At 44.0% G+C, this 13,795-nt stretch overlaps 1 protein-coding gene across 4 annotated transcripts in view; it reads left to right on the forward strand.

Moving 5' to 3' along the window:
* Positions 1-13,795, forward strand: part of ARFIP1 (ARF interacting protein 1) — a 366,293-nt gene that overhangs the window by 220,733 nt on the left and 131,765 nt on the right. For all 4 annotated transcript variants that reach the window (XM_078676937.1, XM_078676935.1, XM_078676936.1 and 1 more), the window contains one exon: positions 4,241-4,462. In XM_078676937.1, coding sequence (XP_078533063.1) covers positions 4,241-4,462 — 222 coding nt within the window. The remainder of the gene's footprint in view (positions 1-4,240; positions 4,463-13,795) is intronic.

A 13,795-nucleotide genomic window follows, 5' to 3' on the forward strand; every position in this document is an offset into this window, starting at 1 on the left:
CGTGGATCTTGAAGCTGGCCGGACGGCCCTCCGTCGCAGTTGGCCCAAACCTTGACTTTGCCCTGGTCCAGCATAACCTAAAGTAACCTTTTAGTGCTACATGTTTCACTGCATTTATTCTATTAAGATGTAATATCCCAACTTCTGTATATGGGAACTTTGTCGGTTTGGTCTTCTTTTGTTTATAATATAATAATCTATTTTTATAAACCTGTGTGGAGCCTGTTTGTGGTGTATTCGTTGTGTTACTGTGTGTGTGTGTTGCACAATTTACACATTGCCTCTTTAGATGTGCCTGACTGCTCTGTGCCAAGCTACCAGAGGGTGCGCACAGCTTATCTTTTAGTGTGTATCTAGCTTACCCTGACAAGGATTGTGGCTTCTGTTTGTCCAGGGTGCAACTCTTTGCCAACCAGAAACCTAATTACTAACATGTACATTAAGGACCCAGACATCGTGAAACAAGGTGGATATAGATGTTAGTAAATTCAGTATCACATCACCCACCTGGCCTTGCTATGTCAGAGAGAAATAATTACATTTGTGCTAAGCAGGACTATCCGTGCACAGGTAGCCTGCTGCGGAAGGGACTCTGCAAGGATTGGTATTGACTTGTATTAGGCCTTGAACTATGGATGGATATTCATAGTATAGGTCTGGAGTGCTTACTTGAAAATCTGTGGTGTTTTCACTGTTGTATTTATATAGGTAAAATGTGCCCTAAAGGTTTGCTCCACTTAGGTCTATAGGATCTAGCAGGGTGCCAAACTGATGTATAATGTGTATGCCCATTTTGAATTTTGCAGTTCCAAATAACACACATCTGCATCTCTTTTTGGCATCAGGATTTGTCATATTCCTCTTGATCAGATTCCAGGCCTTTGTCGCCCCTACTGCTCGCACACACAAAGGAACAATCAACAGCGATTGACCTTTGAAAGGAAGGGTGGGGAGGAAATCCGCATCTGATAATTAGCTTGTCACATTGCAGCTGTGGGGAGAAATCCCAGGCCCATTTGAGCAAAGGAGGAAGGCAAGACCTCTGGAGCCAACACTGGATAATCTCTCTATGATATTTGGTGGGAAGGGCTAAGGCAATGGTATCACCTAAATGCAGAACTGAGGCCCTCAGAGGAGCTCTTACCAGAGAAAACTTGAAGTTGCTATTTTGGATTGTCTTCATATGCTGCACAAAAGGGTTGGGATAGGATTGTGTGAATGATGTGGCATTGTCGGATTGGCCAGGGAGGCACGCCACCAGACCCTGGACCTGAGAGGCAAGTATAGAGTAAAGGATGCCCAGCAAGAATGGACTAAGAACTTTGACTTCAGCTGACCCTCAGGAATAGGATGAGCCACTCCAGGGCCAGTGGCGCTTGTCCCCCCCCCCCCCCCCTCTTCAATCCCCCCATGCCCTTTGCGGACCAGTTAGGGAAAAGGAACTGGACTCCACTGCCACCTCTCCCCTCAATTCCTGGTGCCCTTCAAAAGGCCAGGGAACTCTAGGGTATGTGGCAAGAAGGCCGGTGGCGAAGGAGCTGTGCAAGATGCTCCCACAGCGGGATAGGAGCACCAGGAGCGAGGCAGAAAAGTAAGCTGATCCAGGGATCGAGAAAGTCCAGCTCCTCTCAAAATTTGCACCTTTGAAGTCCAGGAAACCTTATGAAAATGCTCCTACTGGCTAGGGCTTGCCACCAGGAGCAATCCAAACCACAAATAGAGTGAAGCCACCCAATCAGATGAAGTATGCATCTTCAAATATTTGCCCTTTAAAATCAAGAAAAATAAGAAAATGCAGGAATATTCGTCCACAGGGATTTGCTTGCATCCCTACCTGGGTTGGGCGTGGGACTGGGCGTCGGCACATCTTCATTGAATTTATTTTTTGGGGGAGCAGGCATGCTTGGGGACCACTTCCATGGAAATAGGATCCCCTTGTCCACCTACAACTCCGGGAGCCAGCTCTAAGAAACACAACGAAGATGCCAAAGTGAAAAATCCTCTTTGATCCCCGGAGTTCCCAAGGATCGCAGACCCGCCTGGCCGGACACATTGTCTACCCCTTGTGCCCATGTCTTGCGGGTTCGGCTTGCTCTAGGCTCTGGAACCCCTGCCCGCTCTCACCATGGGCAGGTGACATTGTACAGCTCTCACCCGCTGGTGGGAGCCTTAGAGAGTTGCAGAAGGAAAAGATGCCAGCTCCCACACAGCACAGGAGCTGTGCACAGGGAGCTGCCATGTTTGCAGGAGCTCTGGGGCTCCCTCTGCGGCTCCCACGTTCCTTCAGCTGTGGGTGCCGGGGTGGGACTGGGGGTACCCCTAAAAAAAGAAAAAATATAGACTGAAAAAGAAATACCACAACACAAGGTTGGACTTAAAGTGGAGCCCCTCGTTATTTGTTCATTGATTCAGGCCTATAAGCGCCCCATAATGTCCTGAGCGGGACAACTTACATCTTCTTTTGTGCTTGTGGTGACCGCAAGAAGGGCAGGGGAACCACCACCGTTTGTTGAAGGATGTTTTGGGGACTGTAGGAGTGCAGCAACCTCCTCATAATACTTGTAAAAAAGTTAATCTTATCTGTCCAAGGGAGAGGTACACAAGACCCTGAGACGAATGGTGATTATATCGAAAACACTCTGAACTGGAGCTGAGTGCTCTCAGGCTGTAGTGTGCAGGGACCTCTTGTGGCTTGTGCTATGGCTGTAGTCTGTTGTCTGTAGACAGTAAAAAGAAAAAAAGACTCCCACAGTCAAATGCTTTACTGGCTATATGATGAATGAACAAATTATGATGTTCTAGTAAAACATGACGTGGTTTATTCTATAAATGTTGTGACACTGGTACAAAGGCAGTAGGCATGCCTTATTTAAAATGACACCCTTATTTGATGTTGCATTTGGCATAGGTCGGTAGTATTGTGACTATGGGGCTCAAGACCCACTAGAGTTGGAATGTGATATGAGGGAATCACAAAAGGTATTTCCATGTAGGTGATGTATATATTTGTAATTTAATGCATAATGCATAGTATTTAGTAATGTGTGTGTATGATAAAAGTACTTTTCTTAAAAATAAAACACTAGATAATTAATTTGAGTATTGTTGCGTGCTAGCCAATTGGGATTGCTAGCCCATACCACCTCCCTTGGATAGGCTTTATACTGCTCTGCTTCGCTACTCTGAGAGAGTCAAGTGCTACAACGGGGTACTCTGTTCCCAGTAGCAAGACATTTCTGGACTTATTACTTGTGAAGCACTCACATCCTATGCAACACATAACCCAATTTCTTAAACCTACTGTTAGTGCCTCAGCTTTATGTGGGTTATGACGAGCCTGCAAAGTGTCTAGATGTTTGTATAGGAGACATCTCACAGGTTTAAATATCAATAACTAGCCTCCATGTATGTTGAATGGAGCTTCTCTGCATACATTGAAAGTTCATATGAACAGAACCGCCTCATTTAAATATTGTTGGAAAGCGTCCTTCTATCACTAGTTTGTATTATCAAGAAGCATCTAAAATCTGCAGTCTACAATACCAGTCAGAAATCCAATCATGCTCAACAAGAAAGTCTTTTATATCTTGTCAAATACCACAGTGTGAGGGGTGTCATCGAGCAGCTGGCTCTCCTCGACACGCTTCAACACATCATCTAAAACCTAGAACATTGTAGTAGTTGGTGCCCCATTATAATAATGGAAATTTTCTTATTGTCCACTTCGTACCCCAACAGTCATCCTCTGGTGTGTTAGCAACCCTAGTGCCAAAGTGCTAAGGTGCCAAGTAATTGTCAGAAAAACGCTGTACATAAAATAAAGATTCATCACTGAAAAGATCAGAGAACTATTAGCTAAAAGAACGATGGTAAAAGGGAATGGATAACTTGAATAAAATTGCGTCAAGTTTCTTTCTAGTAAGTGTAAACGTTTTAAATAAAATAGGGTTTTCAGCAGCACTCAAAAGTTATATTTGTATTCCTGACTTTTGACTATTGTTGGAACAACCTCATTTTGCTATGACTTGAACCATTTGTCCATTAAGTTCGTAGTGTTGTTTTGCTCAATTGTTCTCTTCGTTGATGTTTCAGCTTTATTCGCCTGGAGTAGATGATTCTCAAACCTTATATGTTGTTGAGTTGGAGAACCTGGACTATGAATTTATTATCTTATGGTTGCTTTTTAAGACGCGCCAGCGTGACTGACCTATTTTTCCTTTCTCTCCCCCACTACCTTTAGTGTACTCGGCAGATTCTCTCGGAGAGGCTGGGTCGCGGCTCAAGAACAGTGGACTTGGAACTAGAGGCGCAAATTGAAATACTTCGGGATAATAAGCGAAAGTACGAATATATATTGAAATTGGCTCAGACTTTATCGACTCAGCTCTCCCAGATGGTTCTTACTCAACGGCAACTTGGAGATGCGTTTGCCGACCTGAGTTTGAAATCTTTGGAACTCCATGTAAGCTTGTTTCTAATTGCTTTTGGATGTACTTCGGGTGTTTATCACATTTAGTTTACTGGAAAATCAAGGTTGGTTATAAAAAGGTCGTTTTGGTACTCACTTTAACTTCCTTGGAGACTAAAACAACTCCGTGTATTTTTTTTGTAGAAAGGACCCCTTGTTCCCTACATCCCTGATGTCTATTATAGCACCATGATCATTTGAAGGATGTCTGGACCTCTGCCTCATCTCATTGTCTCTCAAGCCCATCCTTTCCTTCTCACCCCATGCGTCCAGGACATTCAAGCCCCGATATCCACTTTTCGATGTCGTCCACTGTCCTTCATTTTCAATTTCACAAACCATTATCATTCTAAGTGGCAGTAAAATCTAAATCAAAATTTCAAGTTGCCATTTTTCTTCAAATTGTGCATAAATGTAACCCTTTAATAATCAATGTTTTTAGAATTGAGAACGTTGTGTACATTTTTCTAGTTTGTCCTCTTTTTGTGTCAATGAACTTCGTGAATTGTGGCAGGAATGGCAGTTCTTTTGAATACTTTAATTTCCTGTTACTATTTTTGTACAGTGTTTCCACTACCCAGTTGACTGCTTGAGAGCACCCTACAAGGTTTCACATGTAAATATTTTTTAGAATATATAAAGAAAATAATACCCTTACAAATGTAGAAGGAAATCAGATTTCACTACAGGGTGGGGCCTGCAAAAGATAAAAGGACAAATATTGTCGGCGGTGCATAATTCCTAGACTCTAGACTCCAGTGGCGCAGTGAGCGCAGACCCACGTCTGGGCATACCCTTCCCACATAGGGTGAACAGCAAAACACACAAGGTGATGGACGGAATGTTGCGCATTGGCAAAACATTCACCCCCAGTCACAGATCTGGATTTAATCCATTGTTATTTTGCTCACCACGCTACCCCAGTTCAGACATGGCCATATGCAAATCAGTCTTGACCCTGTGCCTCATGGGAACAGTCCAGACCGAACTGCCGTGCAACATTCCGTCCATCATCCTGTTTGTTTTGCTGTTCACCCTATGTGGGAAGGGCATGCCCAGACGTGGGTCCCGTGCTCACTACGCCACTGGAGTCAAGCTATCCTGGCTGAAGACGGCTGATAGCCAGAAACCGGTCCTAGGATGCTTGATTCCGGAAGACATGGCTTGGCAATTCGGGCTGGACTGTTCCCATGAGGCACAGGGTCAAGACTGATTTGCATATGGCCATGACTGAACTGGGGTGGCTTGGTGAGCAAAATAACGATGGATTAAACCCAGATCTGTGACTGGGGGTGAATGTTTTGCCATTGTGCAACATTCCGTCCATCATCTTGTTTGTTTTGCTGTTCACCCAATCTGGGAAGGGTATGCCCAGACGTGGGTCCAATGCTTACTACGCCACTGGAGTCAAGCTATCCTGGCTGAAGACAGCTGATAGCCAGAAACCGGTCCTAGGATGCTTGATTCTGGGCCAGGGAAGACATGGCTTGGCAGTTCGGGCTGGACTATTCCCATGAGCCACAGGGTCAAGACTGATTTGCATATGGCCATGACTGAACTGGGGTGGCTTGGTGAGCAAAATAACGATGGATTAAACCCAGATCTGTGACTGAGGGTGAATGTTTTGCCATTGTGCAACATTCCGTCCATCATCTTGTTTGTTTTGCTAGTCATAAACCACTTCCAGACATTGGTGAACATCCTCACGTCACTGGTTTTCACTATCATTGTCGGGAAGCCATCCCTGACTCCTTGGCAGAGGCTCCGTTTCATCTGAGCCATTTTGGATACATTACAGTTTTGTGTCTTTCCCCTGGAAGAGAGAGTCAAGGACATTCTGGTTATGATTCTCATATTTCAGCTTCTGTGATGGATCTCAGTGTGGATGACTCGGAGGTTGCTGGGATTGTTAGCATCTTTCATCCTGTTGGTGACACATGTCAGATGGACTTCAGTGGAACCTCAATCCCAGTGGGAACAACAGCAAGAAAATCTGTGAAACTCTATCCAGATTTTGGAGGCGACTGCAAATGATCTACATTAATGGTGACAGCGCCACAATTCGGTCGGTGGCAGGCCACTCTCCTTACCCTACCCAGAGTGGACTGTGGTCACAGATAAGTCACTGATTGGTTTGGGGTGGCCATGTGAGATAGGTGGAAATCAGAAGCCTCTGGTTGAGACTCACTTGGCTCCACATCAACTTTTTAGGATTAGGAGCGATTTGCTTGTTGTTAAAGGCTTTCCAGCCCACTAACAAAGGAAAACTTGTGCAATTGCTCACAGACAACCTGTTGCTATGTGGTACTACAGGAAGCAGGGCGGGGTGGGCTCCTGGGTCTTGTGCTAAGAGGCTCAGCGTCTCTAGATGCGGCTAGGCTGCCAAGGCATTTCTCTGCCAGTGAACCACCTGGCAGGATCGTTCAGTGACACAGTAGACTAATTCAGCCACAGGTGCTAGTGGATCATGAACGGCAATTGCACCTAGATGTGGGTCAGGCCATCTTCCAGTAGTGGTTAGAACCCTGGCTCCATCTATTCGCCACCACTGAGCATGCTTAGTGTTGGTACTTATGCCCGCTGGTGTTTCCATATCAGCTCTCGCTCAGAAACGCCTTCCATCTTGAGTGGAGCCCAGGGCTCCTTTATACCTTCCTACCACTGCCTCTCCTGCCCAGAGTCCTAAAGAAAATCCAGAACGACCTGGCCCAGCCCTAGTGGCACTGGGTTGTGCCAAGAGTGTGTGGTACCTGGGACTCATGGACATGAGCATCTGTACTCGTTCAAGTTGCCGCTTCAGGAGGGTATTCTGTGACAGCAGCAGGGCCTGCTTACTTTGCATCTCCATGCTTTGAGATTGAACTGCGACAATTGAGCTTCTTCGACCTGAACGTTCAGGTTGTTGATTTCATCTTCGTAGCTAGGCGACCACCTTCAAAATCGGTATACGCTCGCCGCTGGGACAAGTTTGTGGACTGGTGCATCACCTAACAAAATGCCCATTTGCAGGCAAAGTTGTCTGAAGTTTTATTGTTTATACTGTTCCTAGCCTAGCAAAGACTTGTTTTGGGTACTGGTAAGTGTTGTTTATTGTCACTTTTGGCTTTTTTACAGTTTGTTAGATAAGCCTTCGCTTTCATATCACCCCTTGTGATGAGGTTTTTGAAATATTTACAACATTTATTTTCACCAAAATGATTTGTGATGCTGCACTGGGGCTTTAACTCACTTTTTGATGTGCACCCCTTTTGAGACACTGCTCAGTTGTTGTCCCTTGAGACTTCGAAGTTTAAGACAGTCTTTCTCATCTCCATAACATTGGCTTAGACGTGTGAGCGGACTTCAGGCTCTCTGTTTCAGTCCAGTCTATAAAATCTTCTTTTCTGACAAGTTTTTTTTTTTTTAAGTACCCAGGCTTTATATCTGCCTAAAGTAGTCACTTATTTTCTTGTTGATCAGCCTATCAGCAATCCACATTATTTGGTCCACCTTATTTCTTTAAGGAGGAAGTGATACTCTGTCTTTTGGACCGTAAAAGAATATTGCATTTGTATATCGATTGTACCAAGGAACATAGAGTGGACAATCAGCTCTTTTGTAGGGTTTTCAGGAGCAAAAAAGCTCAAAGCAGTACAAAACTAGACCATCTCCTGATGGATTATTCTCTGCATAAAAATCTGCTGTGCGCTGGTGAAAAAACAGTACCCAAAAGAGTTGTGGGCTCACTCCACCATAGCCAAAAATACTACTAAGCTGAGTGCCAGTCCTGGACATCAGTCAGGCGGCTATGTGGACTTTGGAGTCCAGGTTCATGAAACATTACTGCCTCGACACTCCGGACCATCAATAGGATATTTTTTCAACTCAATCCCGCATGACTTTTTGGTCTGTCACAGTTAATAGACCCACCCCCAAGGGAGGTAATGTGATGGCATCTGTTCACAATGTAAGACATCTGTGGTTCGAAATATTCATCAGAAGAACAAGTTACTTACCTTATGGTAACGATTTTTCTGGTGTATACTCAATCAAATCACAGATTCTTTTCCATCTAAAAAGGTCCCAATCTAGAGATCTGCATACTGGTCATATCAGTTTGCTAATGGGCTCTGCCTCTGAGGGTACGGACAGCATAGAACGCAGCTAATGTCAGCGCACATGGGTGGCATTTACATGTGGGTCGTCACTTCCAGAGCTGAATGACGTTGGCATGGAGCCACACGAACCCAACAAGTTGGAAGCAGAAGAACTGCTCTAAAGATTTCGGGATCCAGTCCGATGCCTTGACAAGGTGAGGAATCTGCGGTTAGATTGAGTATCCACCAGAAAGATTCTCAAGGTAAGCAACTTGTTCATTTCTCCGGTCTCATAGTCAAAAATATAATATAGTATCTCCAAATCATTGTATCTCCAAAGGAAATAGGATGATTTAATAAGATGGGTTAATTGAACCAATTCAAAAAGCCTTTTCACATTGTGGATAATATGGGAAATAATATTCGTCTGGCTAACCAGTTATTACTGTTGACACAGGGACTCCCTTAGATAAAATACCTTAGGCCTTCACTTGGCTAGATGCTCCCCTAAAGTATGAGCAGGGCTTTATAAATCAGTAATGTCTCTTGTTTGTAGTAAACCCACACAGATTGTACAAATAAATGTTGTTTTATGGGGTGAATATGGTAGATCACTGTTCTCCCACTTACAGCTTCTATTTTCAAGGTCCGTTCCCTATAACATTTTTGCTGTCAATCTGCATTATTTGATAAAGTGAAACAATACCTGAAATTTGAAGGCAAATTTGGTTTGTCCACCGGAACGCTCCATGCCTCTACTTGTGCCCCTACCCTCACCCCCTCTCCTCCCCCCCCCCCCACACACAGTTGCTCCCTTCCACCTCAAGTGCTTGGTTCTCTAGAGAGTCTACTCTAAACCGCTATAAACGCCATTTACTGAAGGTAGATGAAGATAAATGCTTTACATTTATCTGGTTAATTTTGGTGTGATTGTTGGCAGGTGGTATTAATAAGACACAACAACCTGTAAGAAGAACTCTGAAACAGTGGTGGGGTTATTGTCATAAGGCTACCAGCTTTCCCAAGCTCCGCTGTGCTTTTGGTCCTTCTTTTGCCCAGTAATCATATGCCAGCCAGGCTGGTCAGTCCTTTATAGCAGATTTTACAAACTTCCTGGAAGTCTATGAATAAAATAAACATTGAATATACTTTGTCCTCAGTGTTATGCTTTGGGACTTTTTTTTAATGCACAGTATATATCACCAAGTGGCCTTTTGGCCCAAGGCAATAGTTGTGAAAGCACAACAAGTTTCCACTTTTTCTTTGTGAATTCAGTTTAGTCAACAGTTTGGCAAACTGGTAAAGGAATGTCTAACGACTTTCACATTATTGTTAGGTTTTGTCTGCACAGGGCGTACGTTGTGCTTGTGAAATCTATTTTGTTTAATACAAATCTTAAATGGGGTTTACATGTCACCCTTACTTTTCATTGGATCATGTTTGCCACTTATTTTTCCTCTGTTTCCTTTGGCTGTAGCATGCTGCCGCATACTATTTCCTGTTGCTCCTCTTATTGGTGTCCATTGGCCCAAGTACTGTTTTCATTCGCTTTGTGGAACTTTTTTTATTTTATTTTTTTAATTTTTCCTGCACAGTGCTTGTTGAATCAGGATTTCATTAAAATGCACAGGTCGGCATTGGGGAGTGTTCTTTGAATTTGGTAATTGATAGATTTATTGTGAACCGTACTTGTGAAGGCCGATTAGACCAGGCATAGAGATTTAAAGTGGGATTGCTTTGAGAATAAGGAACCAGTGGAGTGAGATGATAGCCAGTGGGCACATCAGCCCGCATGAGACAGTACTTTGTATGAGTTGCTTCATTTTGCTGTTGTTGTTTGATACATTAGGTATTGATAGGTATCCAGGTACCATTGTCATACTTGTTTGAATCCTAAGGAGTAAACAGCCTTGTGGAACAATCGTCCTTGGTGTTCTTAAGTGAAAGAAACAAGCATTCACTATATTCAATGCCTAAGGGACAGTTGTGAACTCTGAGTGCACTAGCACCGCAGTTTCTTCTTTTGTGTAATGTGGTGTGACAAATCTCCAGTGCAGGAGGTTCGCTGCAAGAAACACTATATTTCCCACACCTATGCTCTCCACTGTTACTGAATTCCAGTTTCAGTGATTACAGCTCATCACATTGTAGGCTACCATTAGCAGGTTGAGAAAGCACCATGTCTTTCCCCCCTAATAACGTTCAAAGAATGTACTTCACTATATAGGGACTTCTCTGGATTGCTTTCGTCTGGATTTTTGTAGTTGTCTGCAATCTTCATTTGGGCTTTAAACTTGAAGAATTGCACTTATGTTGCTGCCTCTTTCCCAAGTGGTGATGGTTTTATTGTCTCCTTTATTACTAATTGTTTTTTGTAAGACATTCATGCAGTAATGATATAAGGATGCAAGCTCTTGATGGAAGAGATGAGTCTTCATGTGCTTTTGAAAGGATAAGATGTTGGTTTTCTGGCAAATATATAGTGGCTCTGTGCTTGGCTTTATGGACGAAGCAACTCTTGATGATTAGCCAATGGAGTTTTATTAAAGAGGGAGTTGTTTGATGGAAGTTCTTCAAGTTAACGATGAGGTGACCAGCACAATTTTGAATTCTTTTTAGTGTTATCAAGATGTTGATTGAGAGTCCAACTTAGAACTCCTTTGATGTAGTTGACACGAGAGAAGAGAAATTGCATCTTGAGTTTGTAGTGTGGATAGCAGCCTTCATAGGCAATGAAGGAGGAAGGGCACTTTTTTTTACATTAGAAGTTGTTATGCAGACACTTTTTCCTGGCTTACATCAAGTGCCCTCTTTTCTTTCCTTTGCAACAAGTGATTACTTCATGGCATGCTTATTATGTAGTCTGTGCACCCGAAGAATGAGACTTATTTGCCCTATCTTCAAGGTTATACATTTGTCAGCTATTGATCATATAGAATGAGAATTCCTGAAAGTATCCTAAAATTGGAACTTTGCTTGTTGTTTAGTGAGAGCATTTTGCTCTACAGCAGTCGCTAATGGTTTGCACAGACTATTACTAGACTGCTACTCCTCGGTCTTCTACCTCTGCTTTTCTTGGCACGTGATGATCTGCTTGTTCTATTTTATTTTTGAGGTCTTATCACTACATTCTTGTCTCACCAGCTAAAAATACCAGAGTTCTAGACTTGCAAGTCTGACAGTATCACAAGGTGACTACAAGATGCCTGCAACTTTATATAAGAATAATAAAAGAACACCTCATATCAATCGAAATTACAAATAAATGCAGTACATCTTACAAACTGGTTCCATTGAAGTCAATGGGGGAAAACATAGGTGACACTTGGATGGTTAGTTAATACAAACCCTCTTGTGGAGTAGGTAGTGCGGGTCCCTAGACCTAGTTCCAACAGTCGTTACTCTGTTACCTTGCCCAGGGAGTCCGGCTGCAGGGATAACTTAGCTGTCCTTGGTACTGAATTAGATCCGCAGTAGCTGTTAGACTTGCAACACTTACCAAAGCCACACTTGGAATTGGGGTTCCATTCTACCCATGGAACGTAGAGGCGGGTTCAACAGCTGTATTTCTTCTACTTTGCTCGGCGGCTCTGGGTGCAGAGGTAACTGGCAAATGTCAATCACCTGGGCAGGTCGCTTCAAAGATGCTTTACCACACACAACTCCAACTTCAGGATGCAGGAACACAGCAGTGGGGTTGATCACCCGACTGGCGATCATCAAGCCTTGGCTGCGGCAAATGTAGTTCACGGTAAGTAAGGCGGCTGGAGGTTGACAGGAGTGGAGTAGCAGTTTGTAAATGGATAAACGCGTAGTTACCACTTTGGGCTTGCAGGACACCTCTTCTCTACTGGCTCACTCTCAATGGGCCCAGCAGGTCGCAATTCTTGTCATGGAACATGTAGATTTTCCTTCAGCTTTGCAGGGGACTGGTCCCACCAAGTCTGCTTTAGAGTTTGGCGTCCACTGGAGTCCCTCTTGTAACAACGTTTCAACACAGTCACATGTCCAACACAAGGTTCCAGTATATGGTCTCTTCGGGGCACTTAGGTGTCCTAGCTTAGCATGGCGGCAGAGTCCAATGTCTTGTTTTCTGTGACGGCACTTCTTTGTGCCTCTTCTCGGATTCAAAGTTAGAACTGAGATTGTGATGTCAGGGGAGCCCCTTAAATCCTAGTTTGGAGGGGGGTAAAGGGCATGAGGGACAGTGGTCAATGGGCTGCTTGTCCCTGCTGCTAACCTGCTTCTGTGGTAACAACATCCTGTAGGTGTACTTCACCTTTCTACCCAGAGTTCTCTACTTTAGGGTCTTCCCACATGGCAGTACTATTTTCTTGGCTGTACAGAGGTCCTAGCTCAACCTAAAGGTGTGGCTAGGCTTTTGGAGGTGTACTCCTCCTAAATAACACATTTTCCAGGCTGGACAGGGTGGAAAGGGCTTTTTCCTCAAGTGGGGGGTGAGGAATTACAGATCAAGAGCAGTGAAAGCCTTTGAGGCTTAACACCTTGATGACTGCAAACGCCAGCCATCCTGGGAGGGAGAGGTGTGACCTCCTTCCTGTCCAGGCCTTTGTCTCCATCCTGGGGAAGAGCTAGCACATCCCAGCAGACTCTTGTCTTGGCGGCAAAAAGCTCGGGGAAGCCCACCAAGGCATTGGAGCACTAAACCTTGGGTGGGAACCCTCTCAGGGAGGCACCTACGAGCATGCTAGCTCACCCTTGACAAAAGAATCGTGTTGGGGGTGAAAAAACACAGTATTTGGCACCACAAACGACACAATTTGGTTGTTCCATAATGGAGCTGGCTATCTAGGGACTTATAAGGGGGCAAAGTACCTTGCCAATTGGGTGTACCAATTCACATCACTTTTTATGGCAAAGAACAAGGGCACTGAGGCCTAGTTAGCAGGTCCCAGTGCACTATCATAATCAAATACCAGCATCTAGCAGTCTAACAAGCATTTGCAATGCAATAGGTCTCGCAGTTGTGAGAGTTTGAGCTATTGGCATTGTAAATGGCAATGCCTTTTATTTACGTGTTGGTCTTTAAAACATAAATGAAAGGCATTGTCATTTACAATGTCAATAGCTTAAACTCTCGCAAATGCGAGACCTATTGCATTGCAAATGCTTGTTTGTGGTTAGTTACCAGAGAATTTAGCATCTCTGCTCCATCTCGCTCTTCGTCTTGAGTTCCAAAAGAGTCCAGTGGGCACTTTAAAACACTGTTTCAACAAAATGTTTAGACTGC

The sequence above is a fragment of the Lissotriton helveticus genome, chromosome 2_1 (assembly GCF_964261635.1).
Source record: "Lissotriton helveticus chromosome 2_1, aLisHel1.1, whole genome shotgun sequence".
Classification (NCBI taxonomy): domain Eukaryota; kingdom Metazoa; phylum Chordata; class Amphibia; order Caudata; family Salamandridae; genus Lissotriton; species Lissotriton helveticus.